At 44.2% G+C, this 22,104-nt stretch overlaps 1 protein-coding gene across 1 annotated transcript; it reads right to left on the bottom strand.

Moving 5' to 3' along the window:
* Window positions 1–292: 292 nt before the first annotated feature.
* On the bottom strand, window positions 293–21,858 carry LOC141138971 (PIN2/TERF1-interacting telomerase inhibitor 1-like). The gene is made up of 5 exons (XM_073624707.1): window positions 21,699–21,858; window positions 21,285–21,425; window positions 13,432–13,541; window positions 12,452–12,544; window positions 293–5,027 (listed from the first exon to the last, which is right to left on the bottom strand). The coding sequence occupies exons 2-5, from the start codon at window positions 21,403–21,405 to the stop codon at window positions 5,004–5,006; spliced, it is 348 nt and encodes a 115-aa protein (XP_073480808.1). The 5' UTR covers window positions 21,406–21,425; window positions 21,699–21,858; the 3' UTR covers window positions 293–5,003.
* Between the last annotated feature and the right edge of the window lie 246 nt (window positions 21,859–22,104).

Raw genomic sequence — 22,104 nt, 5'->3', positions numbered from 1 at the left:
GTGGCCTTTCTTGAGGAGTGGATTTTTTCTTGCAACCCTCCCATACAAGCCACATTTGTGGAGAATTTGTGATCTTGTTGTCACATGCACACAATGACCACTCTTTGTCATCAATTTCTGCAGCTGTTTCAGAGTTGCTGTAGGCCTCTTGGTAGGCTCTCTGACTGGTTTCCTCCTGGCTCATTCATCCAGTTTGGAGCAACGTCCTGATCTAGGAAGGGTCTGTGTTGTACCAAATACCTTCCACTTCCTAATAATAGACTTCACTGTGCTTCTAGGCATTGATAAAGCCTTTTACATTTTTTTTTGTATCCATGTCCAGACTTGTGCCTGTCCACAACTTTATCCCAGAGATATTGGTGTCAGTGCCTTGCCACCCATAGTTGATTGTTTGCTTCAGTAGCACAACCAGGGACTAAAATGCTCCAGGAAAGCTCTTTTTATGCTAAACTAATTAAAATTAATCAATTAGATTTTTTTTTATATTTTTATATATATATTTTTCCGACATGTTTGTGTTATATCTTTCACTTGGATGTTATGAGTTGCACTGAGTAAATGCAGCTGGATAAAACAAAAATTGTGTCTGTCTTTATTTCAGGTTGCAAAGAAAATAAATGTGATTATTTTAAACCGGGTGATTCTTTTCTATACCCACTGTAAATCTAAAACCTGAACTCTGTAAACAGTAAATAACCCATTTCATTCACTGACATTTCTCTTCAGAGAAGTCAAACAGGTTCTAGCAAAAGCATGGTGGTCATCAACCCAAATCATTGGCTAACTGAAACAGAAAATGAATTGTTTCCCTTAATAAGAAAATGGCCATATCCCTCAAAGATTCCAACTCTAGGTTCAAACAAATTTGGATACCCTGGATCAACCACTCTGTCCCATCTGATTTTGACGGCTCGTTGTTTTAACTTTGACAAAGTAGTCATTCATATCAACAACCCCAATCCTTACCCTTCTTCCTAGAACCCTCAATAACTCTCAACTCTTTCGTATTCTTTTTCTCTGACTTTTTACTTTTGTCTACCACCAATTATTGATGAGATACAGTCTAGGAGATCTTTCTTTTGCTTCCTTTTTGGTCATATTGCAATTGAAAGTTATTATTCAAAATTACCTTTCCTTTTCAATCTGCAGCCGCTGTCATTTTCTGAAAATGCATTGCAATATGGCTACCTGGAGTTGTTCTGTACACATACAATGTACTGACCACCCCCCAGAAACATAATTTCCTGCTTGTGTGATTGGCTCACCAATTTTCCCAGAAGTCTGCCTAAAATAAAAAAAAAAAAGGCAGATTTCAGGCATCCCCTGAAACAAAAATGTCATTTTTGGTGAGATACTCCCAAAAGGTACACATCTAAAGGGATGCAGGCCCAGCATTTCCTCATTAGTGTCCTGCAGCTGCCACAGCTGACTGATAATTATGAAAGCACCAAGGTTTTTATAATAAACTCCACTCCTTTGGTCTCCGTGACTGTACTCTTCGCTGGTTCTCATCCTACCTATCCCACCGCTCCTTCAGTGTCACTTACAACTCTACTCCCTCCTCTCCTCTTCCTTTCTCCGTTGGGGTCCCCCAAGGTTCTGTTCTTGGACCTCTCCTTTTCTCAATCTACACCACCTCCCTGGGTCAGTCGATTGCCTCCCACAGCTTTAAATATCATCTCTACGCTGATGACACCCAAATCTATCTCTCCACCCCCCAGCTCTCTCCATCTGTCTCCTCACGCATTACCAACTTACTAGCAGACATATCAGCCTGGATGTCACATCACTTCCTCAAACTCAACCTATCCAAAACCGATCTCATGATATTTCCTCCTTCAGGTGCCGCTTCCTCTGATTGTCAATATCAACGGCTCAACTATCAACTTGTCCCCCCACGCCAAGGTCCTAGGTGTAATCCTGGACTCTGAACTAACCTTTCCGCCCCACATCCTATCGCTATCCAAAATTTGCCACCTCAACCTGCGCAACATGTCCAAGATACGTCCCTTCCTAACCAATGTCACCACAAAGCTTCTAATCCACTCCCTGCTCATCTCCCACCTTGACTACTGCAACTCCCTCCTCATTGGCTTACCTCTAAATAGGCTATCCCCACTTCAGTCCATCATGAACACTGCTGCCAGGCTCATCCACCTCACAAACCACTCATTGTCTGCTATACCCCTCTGACAATACCTCCATTGGCTGCCACTCAGTCACCGAATTAAATTCAAGTTACTAACTATAACTTACAAAGCCATCCACAACCTGGCCCCCAGCTACATCTCTAACCTAGTCTCAAAATACCAACCTAATCGTTCTCTTCGCTCCTCCCAAGACCTCCTGCTCTCTAACTCCCTTGTCACCTCATCCCATGCTCGCCTTCAGGACTTCTCCAGAGCCTCCCCCATCCTCTGGAATGCTCTACCCTAATCCGTCCGATTTTCTCCTACTTTATCCACTTTCAGACGATCCCTGAAAACTCATCTCTTCAGAGAAGCCTATCTGGCCCCCACCTAACAACTGTACATTTATCTTCTCAATCAGCACATCGCCCACAGTTATTACCTCTTGACCTTCCCTCGTAGACTGTAAGCTCTAAGAAGCAGGGCCCTCTGATTCCTACTGTATTAAAGTGTATTGTATTTGTACTGTCTACCCTCAAGTTGTAAAGCGCTACGTAAACTGTTGGCACTATATAAATCCTGTAGAATAATAATGCAATGTACATAGATCACCCAGAGGGGAATGTTTTTATCTCAACAAAAGTGGAGTTACGCTTTAACTAAATGATATTTGAAAGCCAGAGAGCAGATCCATTCACGATCAAGGACCATCCATAATTGTATACTGTGTGTCTGTGTTTTGTACCATCCTGTCTTGCTGTGCGTTTAAAAACTTTAATAAAAACTCATCAAAACAATACACCTTCCATGTTATTTATGTTAATACTTCATAGCCTTTGCTAATAAAGGCATCATGCCAAGGGACAGAGTGCAGACAGTACGAATGGGCTTATGGTGTGCAACTAATCCTACATCTCCTTAGGCTGGCCATACATTATAGAATTTTTTTTTTTGTACATTTTTCCTTTGGATTTACCAAAACCATATACTATGAGGTCAAACCTAAACACTTTTTAAATTTGTATGCAATCAGGCAGGACCTTGCACTACATAGTTGAAGGTAAATCTAAAGGAAATTGAAAGGAAAATGTTATCATGTAAGGCCAGCTTTACACCTTTGTTTGCTTAAAGGGGTTTTAAACCCCCATGGTTTTTCGCCTTAATGCATTCTATGCACTAAGGTGAAAAACCTTTTTTAGTGCTGCAGCCCCCGGTTTTACTTACCTGGACGCTGTCATCCTCTGTCTGGGAACGAGCACACCATCTGTAGCTGGTGTCCCGTCTCCCGATCGGATAGATTGATAGCAGCGCAGCCATTGGCTCCCGCTACTGTCAATCAAATCCAATGACACTGCGCTGGGGGGGGGGGGGGGGGGAGGCAGGGCTGAGTCCTGCATTCTGTATGAATGGACACAGATCCAGGACTCGAGCACGCCCGCACGGTGTCTACCAAGGAGAGCGTTTCTCCAGATGGACACTCGATGTGGGGAGCAGCCACCAGCGCCGCCGTGGGACCCCAGAAGAGGAGGTTCGGGGCCACTCTCTGCAAAACAAACTGCACAGTGGAGGTGAGTATGACATGTTTGTTATTTGAAAAAAAAAAAAATGAGGGTTTACAACCCCTTTAAGGCCCCTTTCACACTTGTACGACTTGTCCTGCGACTTGGGACTGCAAAGTCGCATGACAAGTTGTACTCCATGATTTCCAATGAGTACCATTCTTCAAAGTAGTCCCTGCACTACTTTGGTCCGACTTCAAGATTACACAGGCATTGCTTCAAGTCCCGTCAAAGTTGCATGACTTTCAGGTCGCACAAGTGTGAAAGGGGCCTAAAGTGTTACTAAACCCAGGAGCCGGTAGTCACTATCTGGTCTTCCACAGTACGCAGAACATGGAAATGCAATTATTTTCGTAAATATAAAGTGCTAAATACCTTTTCATATCAGCAGTATATAGCAGTCTTGTGATTTCTATCAGTGTCTGGGTTACAGCTTGTAGGATGAGTTTTGATTCTCCTCTGACTGTCCTATGAGGCTGCATGACCCCTGACCCTCTGGACAGTCCTGATTGGCCCTGTGCTGATCACATGCACCATCCCAAGAAAAAAAAAAAAACTCTTTAGCAATACACACCAAACTGAGCATGTGCAGATTGCCCCCAGGTCTCTGTACTATCAGGAGATGGATTTGGGGGCAGTGGAAGAAGGGGAGGATCAGAGAAGACAGGATCAAACAGCTTTTTTTTACACAATGCAGAGGTTTGACACATGTGGCCTACTGCTCTAGGATGGCTGGTTGGCAAGCCCAGATCGCGGGCTCCCGACCAGCCATCCCAAAGCATCAATGTGAAGAACGGAGCAGGCGCTAGAGCAGGGATCTCCAAACTATGGCCCTCCAGATGTTGCAGAACTACACGTCTCACGAGGCATTGTAAAACTCTGACATTCACGGACATGATGGGAATTGGAGTTCCTGCACAACTGGAGGGTTATAGTTTGGAGACCCCTGCGCTAGAGGAAGCAGAGCCGATGCTACCTGTATTAGCAATTAAAGAACCAAAAAAGGGGACTTTGCAGGCACAGTAACAAAAAAAAAAAAAAAAAAAAAAAAATTTATGTAACAAAAATAATTTATTGAAAAAAACATATACATCGGACATCGATTAAAAACCACAGATCACATATATATCACGAAATATTTAGTGAAACGATTGCTATACAAAACCATTTAATTATATGATCACTCGGACATGAGGATAATCATCCAAAGTAGCAACAGGTCCGAGAAGATGGTTGGATAGCAAATCGGTGAATGATTGGTTCATATCATGCGGATGCTCAGTGCTCAACAAGTTTCGCGTGTCTTTACGCTTCTTCAGGAGCAGAACATGTGTTGTGGCTAACAAAAATACATAGCATATAATTAATATATAATACCATAAATACAACATATAAAAGACAAAGTACCATGATTCAAAAAGAGTCGTCCGTGCTGGCAAGACCAAAGTGATAAAGGACGGGACCCCAAGTGTGAGAGGTCACCATGGGGGCGCACACAACATTGTACTGTCGTTTGTAACTACACAGTGTGTCCAAGTAGGGAATTTTTATAATTCAATATGTGGACCACAGAAACAAAAGGTTATAGATAAGAAAAAACAGTAAGGGGCGGGAGAGGAGAGGAAAGGAAAACGGGAAGGGAGAAGAAAAGAGGGGAAGGGAAAGGTGGGAAGGAAAAAGAAGGGGGGGAGGGGGAGGCAGAAAAGAAAACCAGAAGAGTGGAAGAAAAAGGGAATGAATACTTACAGGGTAGATATGTAGGTGATTATATAACCTATAATGAGATGGCCCGTAGGGGTAGAAGGAAGCAGACGGTGCACTAAGGCACCACACGTGTAATTGCACAGGGATTGGTAAAGTATCCTGAAGGAAAATATGAAACTCAATTCAATAAATGGTAAATAAGCCACTAGTTATAAAAGGTATGGCAAAAACCCACACACCAACAGGTAAGATGGAAGGGTGTGATCCACACCGAGCTCATATAAATAGATACGAGTATAAATATAGGGCTCAGCCACAAGCTATTAAGCAGGTATAGGAGCCATAGTGTCAAAAGAGATGTTCCTAGAGTTACAACTGTATAGGCCTAAAATACAAAAAAGGGTAAGGGAAAGAGGAGAAACAGTGATGAGAGAGTAAGTCTAAAGCATATCTAGGGTATTCAGTCCAAAGGGGCCATTGCCTAAGTAAAATGAGCATACCTGAATCCTATGAGGATAAAAGTCCCAGCATGTGGTGCCCTCTGTGTGCTGGAGCGGGTTACACACAATAATAGGACGCAGTTCTATTTGCGCTAGAGGAAGCAGAGCCGATGCTTCCTGTACAGCGCCGCCTCCTATCACGGGTGGAGTGATACCAAATGTACTCCGCCTGTGATAGGAGCGATAAAGGAAGCATCGGCTCTGCTCTCTATTGCAGCCTCATGCTTCCTCTAGCGCCGGCTCCTGTCACACTGATGTTTGCAGATGGTGGGGGATGGTGGGCCAGGAACCAGCCAGCAATACCCACCAACAGTATCAGTAAGCAGTACCCACCAGCAGCACCAGCCCTGGAGGACAACCAGCAGCCACACCTGCCTGGGGTACAGCAGCAGCCAGCGATACCTGCAGGAATCCTGAGGAAGACTGAAGATTGAGGCCCCGTTCACAAGAACAGTCCGATCGGGTCCGTCTGTATGTTTTTCAGGTGGACCCAGTCGGACCCTCCATGCACCTCTATAGAGCGGTAGATGTAAACAGACTTGTGTCTGTTTACACCCGCCTATCTCCACACCAATCCATATAAAAAAACTGAAGGGGGTCCGTCCCTTTCTGTCTGGACGGATCGGAGGGCCCATTAAGTAGAGCGGGCTGTGTCCGTGTCTGCTCTGCATATACAGAGCGGACACGGCCATGTCATCTGCCCGCTCCGCTCATTGGGGGTTATTTACTAAAGGAAAATCCACTTTGCACTTTAAGTGCACTTGAAAGTGCATCTGGAAGTAAAGTCGCTGTAGATCCAAGGGGGACATGCAAGGAAAATAAAAAAACAGCATTTTAGCTTGCACGTGATTGTATGATAAAATGAGCAGAGCTTCCAGATCTACCCCTTAGATTTAGAGCGACTGCACTTCCAAGTCCACTTGCAGTGCAAAGTGGATTTGCCTTTCGTAAATAACCCCCATTGTTTCATTGTTTCTCTTCTAACAGTCTTCTTTTTTTAATCAGATTTTATTTTTGAACTTTTAACAACCCCCCTCCTCCCCAAGAACAGGAAATTACTGCTCAGTTAAGCTGATAAAACAACAACACGTTTATTTTATTCTTATAAAGTATACCAAAAAATTCCAGAGATATTCCAGGACGTCCGATACACTGTATAAAATGTTAAATAAAACAGGCCAACCTGTTCTTCAAACACTACTTCTCATTATCATGCGTTTAGGCTGGAACATGGAGCATCTATCCAGGGATGGGTTTCATTGAACATAGGTGTGTTTATCAAACATAACATGTTTATTCCCCGGATCCAGTCCCACAGGGTAGGAGGATTGGACGAAACCCAACAAGAGGCTATCAACTTACGGGCCATAAAAAGTGATCTTTTAAAGGCCACTACCTGATCTTGTTGGGATTTATGTACCCTAAAAGGCATAGAATTGGATCTGGAATTATGTAGTGTTATAAATCGTTCCTCACATCTATTACATCCGGTCAATACTGGTGACATTTTGGACATCTCCAAAATAAGTTCTAACAGTCTTCTGGCTGGTCATGTGACATCCTGGGATTTTCTTTTTCTTCCCCCTGTGGTGGCAGTGAGCGGTCTTCTAATTTATAGAGCAGGGGTCTTTAAAACTTCTAAACGAAGGGCCAACTTACTGAACCTCAGACATTAAGGGGCCACACTGGCCAGAGGGAGAATGAAATGTCCCAGTGCCAGAGGAACTAAATAATGCCTCAGTCTTGGTGGTTAGTAGGATTTAAAAAATTAAATAGTACCTTTGGTTAGTAGAAAGAGGAATATGGCCCCACCATTGAGTGAAAAAGTGCCCCATCGTTGGTGTCAGTGGAAGGAATAGTGCCCCATCATTTGCATCGGTTGGAGGAATAGTGCCCCATCATATATATAATATTTTTCTATTCTGTTCTATTGTTTTTTCTATTCTAGTCTTTTCTACTAGAATTCTATTTTATATCTCTCTCTATATCTTTATCTATCTGTCTATCTCTATCCATCTACAGTGGGACAAAAAAAGTATTTAGTCAGAACCAATTGTGCAAGTTCTCCCACTTAAAAAGACAAGAGAGGCCTGTAATTGTCATCATAGGTATACCTCAACTATGAGAGACAAAATGTGGAAACAAATCCAGACAATCACATTGTCTGATTTTTGAAAGAATTTATTTGCAAATTATGGCGGAAAATAAGTATTTGGTCACCTACAAACAAGCAAGATTTCTGGCTCTCACAGACCTGTATCTTCTTCTTTAAGAGGCTCCTCTGTCCTCAACTCATTACCTGTATTAATGGCACCTGTTTGAACTTGTTATCAGTATAAAAGACACCTGTCCACAACCTCAAACAGTCACACTCCAAACTCCACTATGGTGAAGACCAAAGAGCTGTCGAAGGACACCAGAAACAAAATTGTAGACCTGCACCAGGCTGGGAAGACTGAATCTGCAATAGGCAAGCAGCTTGGTGTGAAAAAATCAACTGTGGGAGCAATAATTAGAAAATGGAAGACATACAAGACCACTGATAATCTCCCTCAATCTGAGGCTCCACGCAAGATCTCACCCCGTGGGGTCAAAATGATCAAAAGAACGGTGAGCAAAAATCCCAGAACCACACGGGGGGACCTAGTGAATGATCTGCAGAGAGCTGGGACCAACGTAACAAAGGCTACCATCAGTAACGCACTACGCCGCCAGGGACTCAGATCCTGCAGTGCCAGACGTGTCCCCCTGCTTAAGCCAGTACATGTCCGGGACCATCTGAGGTTTGCTAGAGAGCATTTGGATGATCCAGAAGTGGACTGAGAGAATGTCATATGGTCAAATGAAACCAAAGTAGAACTGTTTGGTGGAAACACAACTCGTCGTGTTTGGAGGAGAGAGAATGCTGAGTTGCAACCAAAGAACACCATACCTACTGTGAAGCATGGGGGTGGCAACATCATGCCTTGGGGCTGTTTCTCTGCAAAGGAAACAGGACGACTGATCCGTGTACATGAAAGAATGAATGGGGCCATGTATTGTGAGATTTTGAGTGCAAACCTCCTCCCATCAGCAAGGGCATTGAAGATGAAACGTGGCTGGGTCTTTCAGCATGACATTGATCCCAAACACACCACCCGGGCAATGAAGGAGTGGCTTTGTGAGAAGCATTTCAAGGTCCTGGAGTGGCCTAGCCAGTCTCCAGATCTCAACCCCATAGAAAACCTTTGGAGGGAGTCCAAAGTCCGTGTTGCCCAGTGACAGCCCCAAAACATCACTGCTCTAGAGGAGATCTGCATGGAGGAATGGGCCAACATACCAGCAACAGTGTGTGACAACCTTGTGAAGACTTACAGAAAACATTTGACCTCTGTTATTGCCAACAAAGGATATATAACAAAGTATTGAGATTGACAAAATACTTATTTTCCCACCATAATTTGCAAATAAATTCTTTCAAAAATCAGACAATGTGATTGTCTGGATTTGTTTCCACATTTTGTCTCTCATAGTTGAGGTATACCCATGATGACAATTACAGGCCTCTCTCATCTTTTTAAGTGGGAGAACTTGCACAATTGGTGGCTGACTAAATACTTTTTTGCCCCACTGTATATATATCTATCCATCTCTCTCTCTAGAGATAGATAGATATATAATCTATCTCTCTATCTAAGCCTCTAACACAGGGATCCTCAAACTACGGCCCTCCAGCTGTTGCAGAACTACACATCCCATGAGGCACTGTAAAACTCTGACATTCACAGACATGACTAGGCATGATGGGAATTGTAGTTCGTGAACACCTGGAGGGCCGCAGTTTGAAGACCCCTGCTCTAACACAATAGCAGCAAGTAGGTGAAGCCAAATTTAATCAACGATCCTACAAGGCTGAGCAGAGGGTACCCCACAGGAACCAAGTGGCTTGGGCAGATTTAAGTGCTTATCAACGTACCAGCTGTGCAGCAGGGACACCCCTAAGGGCTAATGTCGACGTGACACTTGATCATGGCCAAAAAGGCAGAGAAGTGATAATGCTGGAATGGAAAAAAGAGATTAGTAGGGTGGATCGCAGTCTCGTTCCATGTGAGGACTAAGCCTCTAACCCAATAGCAGCAAGTAGGTGTAGCCGAATTTAATCGAAGATCCTACAAGGCTGAGCAGAGGGTACCCCGCAGGGACCAAGCGGCTTGGGCAGATCCAAATGCCTATCAACGTCCCAGCTGGGCAAGAGGGACACCCCTAAGGGCTAAAGTCGACGTGACACTTGATCATGGCCAAAAAGGTGGAGAAGCGATAATGCTGGAATAGACAAAGAGGTAAGTAAAGTGGATTGCAGTCTTTCCATGTGGGGACTAAGCCTCTAACCCAATAGCAGCAAGTAGGTGAAGCCGAATTTAATCGACGATCCTACAAGGCCGAGCAGAGGGTACACCATAGGGACCAAGTGGCGCGGGAAGATCAAAGTCCCTATCAACGTCCCAGCTGGGAAACAGGGACACCCTGAAGGGCTAAAGTCGACGTGACACTTGATCATGGCCAAAAAAGGCAGAGAAGCGATAATGCTGGAATGGAAAAAGGAGTAAGGCGGATCGCAGTCTCTTTCCGTGTGAGGACTAATGCCGCGTACACACGGTCGGACTTTTCGTCTACAAAAGTCCAACGGACGCCAACGGACTAAAGCTGGCTGGTAATCCGATCGTGTGTGGGCTTCTCCGGACTTTCAGCAGACTTTTTCAGCCTCAAATCCGACGGACTTTAGATTTGAAACATGCTTCAAATCTTTACGTCGTAACTACGACGGACCCCGAAATCCGCTCGTCTGTGTGCTAGTCCGACGGACAAAAACCCATGCTAGGGCAGCTATTGGCTACTGGCTATGAACTTCCTTATTTTAGTCCGGTGTACGTCATCACGTACGAATCCGTCGGACTTTTGTGTGGTCGTGTGTAGGCAAGTCCGTTCGTTAGAAAGTCTGCTGCAAGTCCGCCGAATGTCCGCCGGAAGTCTGTCGGACAGGCTGTCGGACTTTTGTAGACGAAAAGTCCGACCGTGTGTACGCGGCATAAGCCTCTAACCCAATAGCAGCAAGTGTGACAGCTCTGAAAGTAAAAAAAATTGGCCTGGCCAGGAAAGGGGTGAAAGTGTCCGGTATTAAAGTGGGTAAAGCAACAATAAGCTCTCCCATTAGGATCTGTGTTCAACATTTACAAACTGGAGTTGAAAGGTACTTTAGCTTGCTGAAAGCTCTGCAAATGCATTGTAAAATCTTGCTGTGCACAGTGCTCCTATACAAGCTGAAGCCCATGTGAAAAAGGCCTAAATGACATGTATTGTTATGTAAGCGTATAAAGGATGCAACAAGCACCGCACCTAAAACTGGACAGGTGTGAACGGGGCCTAGAGAATGAATTAGGGAGGAGCAAATGAATGACAGGATCTCCACCATCTTGCCACTATGCTTTGTGAATGAATAGTAGTACAAGGTCTCTGAATGGCAAAGGGGGCAAAGGAATGGTGCAACTTCACTCAAGCAGTGCCTGTTGTAAAGCCATAGCAGCAGTCTGCAGGAAATACGTTTTATTTTCATTACTCTCACAAGTGGGCTGACGATCCCCTGCATGGAGTAACAGGTACTCTTTATAGAGGCATCCGGGTCTAGTAGAATGCAATGCCTCCTCTGCTTCCTACAGCCAGTAGGTATAAGGTAGACCAAGCACATGGCTGCTGGGGTCATGATTTTACAACTTGGAACCCAGAAATACTCTGAGGACTTCCAGGTTCATTCAGCCGAGCGACATTCTCGATTCCCTGCAGCCATGCTAGGCTCACAGAAGAGCAACTAGGGAGGATTGGGAGGGGGCTCTGCAGTGTTCTCCCTATAGGATCCTTGCTGAGTGACCATCAAAAGCATCTGATTAGAGTGCCGTGTAAAGGCCCCTAGGGACCTGGTGCCCATCCTCTGGCCCAGGAGCCTCTGCAGTCTCTGCCCATCGACTGTACCATGTCGGCAGTCCCTGCCCATCTACTGTACCATGTCGGCAGTCCCTGACCATCTACTGTACCATGTCGGCAGTCCCTGACCATCTACTGTACCATGTCGGCAGTCTCTGACCATCTACTGTACCATGTCCGCAGTCCCTGACCATCTACTGTACCATGTCGGCAGTCCCTGACCATCTACTGTACCATGTCGGCAGTCTCTGACCATCTACTGTACCATGTTGGCAGTCCCTGACCATCTACTGTACCATGTCGGCAGTCTCTGACCATCTACTGTACCATGTCGGCAGTCTCTGACCATCTACTGTACCATGTCGGCAGTCTCTGACCATCTACTGTACCATGTCGGCAGTCTGTGATCACCTACTGTATCATGTCGGCAGTCTCTGACCATCTACTCCAATACATTTAAATTATCTGACAGTCTTCTTTCGTATGATGAATGTTATGTGTAGTCCTTTGTATCTATCAGGGGCCCCAGATGAGGCCCTCTATACCTACTATTATTTGTTGTAGGACATCAATGCTCTTATCTGGTACAAAACTTCTTTATTACCTCATAATTGTTGCAAGCGCCAAAGCCCAGAGTGTTGTTCATCACTTGAACTTTGATGTGCTCCGTGGATCCTTGTTCCTGAGCCCCGAGACCCTTGAATAGAACATCGGCATTGGTTAAACAGATCATCACATAAGACAATGGCTGCACGCCAAAAGGAATCCTGTGATTGGAAACAGCCGGAGTGACACCAGCCGAATTTAAAAGCATCAGTTCTAGAGTATTCCCAAATAATACAGCCGGCCTGGCCGGAGATGTTACCACCTGTGTCTACAATTCCCCTATGGGGGGGGGGGGGGTCACCCCTCCCTTCTCTTCCTGGAACATATCTGCACAGTGTACCCCCCCCCACCCCTCATGGTGCAATTCAAAGTACATTCTTTTGTGGCACAGATGTAACTTCTAATCCTTCTCCTCTAAACTGAAAGGCACAGTCCACCTTTTGCAAAATTTTTGTAAATGCACCAACACTGATAGAATAAAAAAATGTGTAAGTACTTCATTATTGTACTAAGGCTTGCAGAGCATTGCAACCGCTTCCAGTGCGTCCCGGGTGCAATGCTCTGGCTCTTTCATTGTTTTCCTCCAGCCTCAGGTATGTACAGAGGTAGGGACTTGGTGCTGCTGAACTACAGGGCGCAGAAGGAGGAGTAGACGCAGTGGCAGGAGGGGACCGAGGGGGACCAGGGGCAGGAGGGGACCGAGGGGGACCAGGGGCAGGAGGGGACCGATGGCGTCCTCTACAAATCCCATTTGCCGTGGTGACGTTCTTTATAGTTTTGCACCCATCAAACAGGAACTGAGAAGAAATCTCCCACATGGGGGTCACCAACATTAAGAAAACCTTTTGCTGCGCTATTTAAAACAAATAGGCTGGACTAGAGACAGATCTCAAGACTATAAAAAGGATATTTGGGGGGGGGGGTTTGGAAGCGATGTTGACGCTTGATATCTGGCCTCCTCTGACATATTGCGCTCACCTTGCCCTTGGACCAACCCATCTTCTCCAGCATCTTCTGCCCGAACTTGGAGTCGTCCTTGGTCCAGGCGCTGTTCCTGGGGTCCACCGACCACTTCTGCTTCCTGCAGGCTGGAGAGAGAACTAAGACTATCAGACACTATGTGTGTATGAGAAATAAATAAAATAAATATATACACACACACACACACACACACACACACACACACACACACACACACACACACACACACACAAAAACCTTGGTTTGAGAGCGTTTTGCAAGAACATTTTTTTAAATAAAATGTGACTTGATATACAAGTAGCGTCATGTCACAACTGAGTATAAAACAAAACAGAGGCGCCTCTAAGTGTAGCAATATGGTTACATTTAATGAAAGTACAACATTTAGCAACTCACATGGTTGATGAATAAAAGAGGCACATCTAAGTATGCAGACATCTGGAGTAAAGCTGTCCACATAGACCGTCCTCCGCACCGCCATTGACGTCATCCCTTCCACTCTACGCTCCATGAGCGCTTCAAGCTTCGCTTTCAGATCGCCCTATTGCCGGGTGGTCTTCCCGGTCACCATTGCAGACTGACAGCGGTGAGAGCCAGAGATGCGGAAGGCGGTTTATGTGGACAGCTTTACCCCGGATCCCTGCATACTTAGATGTGCCTCTTTTAATCATCAACCATGTGAGTTGCTAAATGTTGTACTTTCATTAACCACTTCAGCCCCGGAAGGATTTACCCCCTTCCTGCCCAGGCCCTTTTTTACGATACGGCACTGCGCCGCTTTAACGACTTCACAACCGCTCACTGTATATATACGTCATTTTTTTAAAGATGGATATCTCGGTAACGGCAGCAGCTGCTGCCACAACCGAGATATCCATCTTTACAGCGAGCGGTTCTGTACACGATAATGGTGGTCTCAGCGGCGGGTTCGCCGCGAGATCACCGTTGTCGGCGGCGGGAGAGGTGCCACCCCCCCTCCCGCCGCTCTCCCGCACCCTCCGCCGCTTACCAGAGCCGTCGGTAACGGCGGAGGAGATCGGGACCTGTCACCGCTGAGGTACTGAGACGAGTGAGGCCAAGATGGCCCCCACCCGTCTCTATACCATGTGACAGCCGGAGCGACGTCATTACGACGGCTCCGCCCACTTCTCTTAAAGGCACAATTTTTTTTGTGTCATTTTTTTTAAACGACTTTTTTTTTTTTTTTTGCATTTTAGTCTAAATATGAGATCTGAGGACTTTTTGACCCCAGATCTCATATTTAAGAGGACCTGTCATGCTTTTTTCTATTACAAGGGATGTTTACATTCCTTGTAATAGGAATAAAAGTGATCCAAATTTTTTTTTTTTTTTAAAACAGTGAAAAAATAAATAAAATAAAGTAAAATAAATAATAAAAAAAAAAAAAAATTTAAAGCGCCCTGTCCCGACGAGCTCGCGCACAGAAGCAAACGCATACGTGAGTAGCGCCCGCATATGAAAACGGTGGTCAAACCACACATGTGAGGTATCGCCGCGACCGGTATTGCGAGAGCAATAATTCTAGCCCTAGACCTCCTCTGTAACTCCAAACATGCAACCTGTAGAATTTTTTTAAACATCGCCTATGGAGATTTTTAAGAGTAAAAGTTTGACGCTATTCCACGAGCGGGCGCAATTTTGAAGCGTGACATGTTGGGTATCAATTTACTTGGCGTAACATTATCTTTCACAATATAAAAAAAAAATTGGGCTAACTTTACTGTTGTCTTATTTTTTTATTCAAAAAAGTGATTTTTTTCCAAAAAAAGTGCGCTTATAAGACCGCTGCGCAAATACGGTGCAAAAAAAAGTATTGCAATGACCGCCATTTTATTCTCTAGGGTGTTAGAAAAAAAACAATATATAATGTTTGGGGGTTCTAAGTAATTTTCTAGCAAAAAAAAACGGTTTTAAACATGTAAACACCTAAAATCCAAAACGAGGCTGGTCTTTAAGTGGTTAACTGACAATTGCGCAGTCGTGCGACGTTGTACCCTAACAAAATTTACGTCCTTTTTTACTTTTGGTGGCATTTGATCACCTCTGCGGTTTTTATTTTTTTGCGCTATAAACACAAAAAAGAGTGAACATTAAAAAAAAAAAAAAAAAAAAAAAAGCGCAATATTTTTTACTATAATAAATACCCCCCCCCCCAAAAATATATATAAAAACAAAATTTCTTCCTCAGTTTAGGCCGATATGTATTCTTCTACATATTTTGGTAAAAAAAAAAAAAAAAGCAATAAGCGTATATTTATTGGTTTGCGCAAAAGTTATTGCGTCGGCATAAGTGTTTAACCCCTTCCCTGCCAGTGACATTTACACAGTAATCAGTGCATTTTTATAGCATTGATCGCTGTATAAATGTCAATGGCCCCAAAAATGTGTCAAAAGTGTCCGATCTGTCCGCTATAATGTCCCAGATCACCATTAAAAAAAAAAAAAAAAATTATATAATAAAAAAAGATAGAGAGAGAGTGACCCTGAACTCGCATCGTGCATGAGCGATTTCAACTTTGGCAGTGGAGTCTTTTCTTATATCCTTGCTGGTTTTTTATATACCATTCATGCGATTTTATGCAGTGTATGTCTGCTATTTTAAATAAATGGAATTTGGCTTTCTACACTATGGGAGTTCCTTTTTGATACGGCTCACCCCCGCTGAAGTTCTTGCTGCTTGAGTCATCCTGTGACCACGCTCCCCTGAGTGTCCCCCGCTGCCACTGATGAGCTATCTGGGAAGGAGGAAGGAGATCTGAGGGCCACCAGCTGTTACCCTGTCGGGACATCCGCGGTGATCTACTGAGCCTGTACTGACCCCCCCTGAGTAAGGGCGTTCGAAGGCTTTCTGGTAAGCCTCCAACTTTTTCACCTGGTGACAGGCAGCACTATCAAGTGGAGTATCGTATTTGTATTATGCACTTTCCATTTAATTATCTTTGGACATTTTTCAATTTCTCACTCTATTTGAACATTTTCACTATACTATAGTTTGGCATTTATGAGCACTTCATTGTATTGATTGCTAGCTATATATATTATAGCAAAAAGTACAAAAATATTGTGTTTTTTTTTTTCAAAATTATCGCTCTTTTTTTGTTCATAGCACAAATAAAAACCGCAGAGATGATCAAATACCATCAAAGAAAGCTCTATTTGTGGGGAAAAAAAAGGAAGTCAATTTTGTTTGGGTACAACGTCGCACGACCGAACAATTGTAAGTTAAATCGACGCAGTGCCGTATCACAAAAAAATGGCCTGGTCATTTAGCAGCCAAATCTTCCGGGGCTGAAGTGGTTAATCTCCCTTAACATCCAATAAATCCGGGTCACTCACAATCCGGGGACACCCGAACCAATTGGCTGCGAGGAATGGATTTAAAGACACCAGATGGATATACAATAATAATTGATTACGATCTGTTGGCTTGGTATATAAGTCACTAACGATATGTTGTTAAATTTATACTTCATAAAAGTATCCAAGAAAGGTATACGAGTCTCACTAACTGTCATATTGATATTTTAAGCCGGGGATCAAGGAATTAAGGTACATATTGAACACGTTTAAAAAAAAATGTTGTCATTTGAAAAAAAATGTCAACAAAAAAAGTGCCTTTAGGACGTATGGGAGGAAGTGATGTTTTGATATCACTTCTGCCCTGCTATGGTATGGAGACGGGTGGGGGCCATCTTCCCCTCACTCGTCTCCATACCCAGCCAGGTGGCATTTTTATTATTAATTTTTTTTTTCCCTAGTAATGGCGGCGATCAGCGCTTTTTATTGTGACTGTGACATTATGGCGGACACATCGGACATTTTTGACACATTTTTGGGACCGTTGTCATTTATACAGCAATCAGTGCTATAGAAATGCACTGATACCTGTGTAAATGACACAGGCAGTAAAGGGGTTAACCACTAGGGGGCTAAGGAGGGGTTAAGTATGTCCTGGGGAGTGTTACTAAATGTGGGGGGGCGTGGTTACGTGTGACACGTCACTGATCTCTGCTCCCGATCACAGGGAGCAGAGATCAGTGACACTGTCACTAGGCAGAACGGGGAGATGCTTGTTTACATAAGCATCTCCCCGTTCGTCCTCTCCGTGAGGCGATCGCGGGTATCCCCGCGGCGATCGAGTCCGCGGGACCCGCGACCCGACTCACGGAGCTCCCGGCCGGCGCACGCAACGCAATGGCACGGCGGCAAATTCAAAGGGACATACGGGTACGCCCATTTGCCCAGCCGTGCCATTCTGCCAATGTACATCGGCGTGCGCCAGTCGGGAACCGGTTAAAACGTGTTCAATATGTACCTTAATTCCTTGATCCCCGGCTTAAAATATCAATATGACAGTTAGTGATACTCATTTACCTTTTTTGGATACTTTATGAAGTATAAATGAACAACATAACGTTAGTGACTTATATACAACAGATCGTAATCAATTATTATTGTATTCGAGTTTTCATCCATCTTTAAATCCATTCCTCGCAGCCAATTGGTTCGGGTGTCCCGGATTGTGAGTGGCCCAGATTTATTGGATGAGATGGAAGGGAGATAAAGACTTCGAGGTTACCCTAAATCGGTAAAAAGGAACGAGATGATTTGTTCTGCCACAGACCTAAATACACCAATACTCGACGTCTCCCTTTCATCTCACAATTCCATCCTTATTCTATTAAGCTTTAGAACATAATAAAAAAACACTGGTCTATCCTGTACAGAAATTCCAGTTTCCTCCTTTACCTTCCTACCGTGGAGGTTGGACGATCTATGAGAGATTGGTTCAATCTGATCAATATCGTCCTCCCTCACCTTTCACCGCCTTTCTGGGACCACGCAATTTTGGCTCCTTTCCCTGTCTGTTCCATTCAGTGTAAAAGTATGATGATAAAAAGGGAAATCTTTTTCCCATCCACATAAAGGTTACAACATTGACATCAAAAATCATTCTACTTGCCAATCCTCTTATGGTATATACATAATAAAATGCCCTTGTGGGTTATTAGATGTGGGAGAAACTACCCAAAAAGTTAAAGATAGGATTGCCCCAGGTACAAGTACTCTATTAGAGATAAATTAGATCCTTTAGCCAGGCATTTTCTGGAGAAGAGACATACTGTTTCTCAATGAGAGTTTATGGTTATAGATGGCATATCTAAGAATAGACGTGGAGGGAATAGAGGATTAACTAGGGGTGCAATGGATCAAAAAAAACTCACCGATCGGATCGTTCCTCGGATCAGAGTCACCGATTGGATCATTTTTTTGATCAGCAGATAAAAAAAAAAAAAAAAAAAAAAAAAAAGGACAAATCTTGTTGCACCCACCGGAGTTTTAGATTTCACCGTTACCGTATATACTCGAGTATAAGCCGAGTTTTTCAGCACATTTTTTTGTTCTGAAAGTTCCCCCCTCGTCTTATACTCAAGTCAAGCACTTTCCTGGTGCAAAGAATGACATTTTCCAAACTGAATTGGGGCCCCATATCTCGGGGCCACTTGGTGCTAGGAACCCCAAATTTGGTGTGCAAACCCAGTGGAACTAGCACCACAACATATCCAAATTTGGGGTTCTTAGAATCAAGTGGCCCCGAGATATGGGGCCCCAAATTCGGTTCAGAAAATGTCATTCTCTGCTGCAGAAAAGTGCTCGACATTTTCCGAACTGAATTTGGGCCCCCGTATCTCGGGCTAGGAACCCCAGCTTTGGATATGTTGTAGTGCTAGTTCCACTGGGTTTGCACACCAAATTTAGGGTTCCTAGTACCAAGTGGCCCCGAGGTACGGGGCCCCAAAGTCGGTCCACTGTGTCTACCTGCAGCAATGTCATTTCGGGACCCTTTGGGTCCAGAGACCCCAAGTTTTGGCTGCAGCTAGGGGGCATCTAGGAACCCTTAACTACCGAGTGTGAAGTTCAGGGGACCTATGGCTGCAAATGGGCACAGTGAGGCTGCAAATGGGCATTGTTGACCCTCTTTTCCACTTCGGGTCCTTTCACACTGGGGCGGTTTGCAGGCGCTATTGCGCTAATAATAGCGCCTGCAAACCGACCCGAAAGTGCCGCTGCTTTCATTCCAGCGTGAAAGCCCCGAGGGCTTTCACACTGGAGCGATGCGCTGGCAGGACGGTAAAAAAAGTCCTGCCAGCAGCATCTTCGGAGCGGTGAAGGAGCGGAGTGTATACCGGTCCTTCACCGCTCCTGCCCATTGAAATCAATGGGACGGCGCGGCTATACCGCCGGCAAAGTGCCTCTGCAGAGGCGCTTTGCGGTGGTTTTAACCCTTTCTCGGCTGCTAGCGGGGGGTAAAACCCCCCTCGCTAGCGGCCGCATACCGACGGTAAAGCGCCGCTTACCATAGTGGTGCTTTACCGCCGACAACGCCCCCCGCCCCAGTGTGAAAGGACCCTTACAGTAGCTGCGCATTTCTCACCCTAAGCTTATACTCAAGTCAATACGTTTTCCCAGTTTTTTGGGGTAAAATGAGGTGCCTCGGCTTATACTCGAGTATTTACGGTATTTTCAACACAAAAACTGAGCTTTTATACAGCATTGGTAAATCCGACGTTTAACTAAATGTTAAATGTGAAAATCAGACGTGTTCTGTCACATTAGCAATCATGTGAGGTCAGCAGGTTTGCTGCTGCTTTTAAAATTTTACATCTAAACAGTCCGTCCGATTTACAAATACTGTATTCAAGCATATAAGCTCCGTCTCGTGTGGAAAACAACTGTGAGATCTAAAACTCCGGTGGGTGTAACAAGATGTCCGCTTACCCCCCTTCTCACTCTGTCATTACTGTGCAGGAGTGCGGGGTGTAGCAAGATGGCGGCGACGAAGCGTCACTTCCTGACGAGACAGCGGCGGCTGCCGACGGGTGTGCCAAGATGGCAGCCACTCAGGAGCTAGGCCTATGGCCGAGGCAGCAGAGCGCTCCGCGGATCGCGTGGTGTGCCGATCCGAACAGGTTGACCCGTTCGGATCATGGGATCGTTGACGATCCGTTGCACCACTAGAATTAACCCTTAAAAAAAAAACGGGAGGTTCAATGGATACATTGTTTGATTTTGACATTATTGCCCAATGGATGGAATTCAGATTTTGATTTAATTTTTTCCCGTTTTTTTCTGGCTTAGGCTTGTAAAATAATGATAATAATTTTTTATTTTTTTTTTTTATATAACTGGTCATATATAGAAAGTCACAATATGTGTTTGTTCTTCTTCTTCTTTAGTGCATATCGAATGTAATGAGAAAAGCGGGAGCACCTGATGAGCCACCATTCTACATATGTCTAACATGTATTTTCCCCCATTTGTTAATTAGCCTCATTGGTATTGAATGATTAATTAATCCCAATGTGAGTGTAAAGATCACCATTGTTGTGAAGAAGGGCGCTATCTGTACAGCCTGAAACCGCCATGATATGATATGAGATATATATATATATATATATATATATATATATATATATATATATATATATATATATATATATACACACACACACACACACACACATATACATTATATATATATATATATATATATATATATATATATATATATATATATATAATGTATATTGGTGTCCTATGAGGTCCCCCCACACACATATATATATATATATATATAGTGAGAGAACTGATGGAATATCAGATATAAGAACACAGACACATCTTGTCTCTCTCTCTCTCCAGGGATACAGATCACAGCGCTCCACACATGGACATCTCATTCTCTCCATCATAATAAGTACAATACAGAGGAGTCCCTTCATCCAACATACACAGAACCCAATGCACACAGATCACCTCGCACTCACGTTCAGCATCGCCATGGTGACTCCAGAGGGGAGGGGGGGGCCGGAACAGCGCGATCACGTGACGTCCCGAAATGCCGGGATTTCTCCAGCTGATCCTTCCTGTCCGCAGTAGAGGAGCCATTTTATCGTAGACGGAGGCAACTAAATCATTAAGAAAGAGAAATACATATTGAATAGTTATAGTTTATTAATTATGATAAAAAAAACACAATATTTAGAATATATAATAAATAGAAAATGACTAGTAATAATGGCGGGAAGTAAATATGTGAATCAGGACTAGCTACAGTCACGTGGCTGATGAGCTGCAGTCACGTTGACGATATAGCTACAGACACGTGACCAGCTACTACCAAGAGGACCGTTACACGTGACGTCACAGAACCCAATGGACACAGATTACCTCACACTCACGTTCAGCATCGCCATGGTGACTCCGAAGGGGGGAGGGACAAGCGGAACAGCGCGATCACGTGACGTCCCGAAATGCCGGGATTTCAACAGCTGATCCTTCCTGTCCGCAGTAGAGGAGCCATTTTATCGTAGACGGAGGCAACAAATAATTGGCAAACATATTAAATAGTGATCATTTATTAATCAGGAATAAGAATCTATAAAAAAAAAAATATATATATATATATAGAATATATAATAAATAGGAATAATGGCGGGAAGTAAATAAGTGAATCAGGGCACGTGACTGAAGAGCTACAATCACGTGGCGGATTAGCTACACACACGTGACCAGCGGACCGTTAGGCGTGACGTCACAGTAGGAGGAGTCACAAGGGCCGCAGGGTATAAATAGAGGCAGCAGAGG

Source organism: Aquarana catesbeiana, linkage group LG04 (assembly GCF_042186555.1).
Source record: "Aquarana catesbeiana isolate 2022-GZ linkage group LG04, ASM4218655v1, whole genome shotgun sequence".
NCBI lineage: Eukaryota > Metazoa > Chordata > Amphibia > Anura > Ranidae > Aquarana > Aquarana catesbeiana.
This window is presented reverse-complemented; position numbering and strand designations above follow the sequence as displayed.

Coding starts and splice junctions, on each gene's coding strand:
- LOC141138971 (XM_073624707.1), bottom strand. CDS start 21,405: ATGGCTCCTCTACTGCGGACAGGAAGGATCAGCTGGAGAAATCCCGGC. Junction 13,542..21,284: donor TCACCATGGCGATGCTGAAC/GTGAGTGCGAGG, acceptor TTCTCTCTCCAG/CCTGCAGGAAGCAGAAGTGG. Junction 5,028..12,451: donor GCGCTTGCAACAATTATGAG/GTAATAAAGAAG, acceptor TATTTTTGTTAG/CCACAACACATGTTCTGCTC.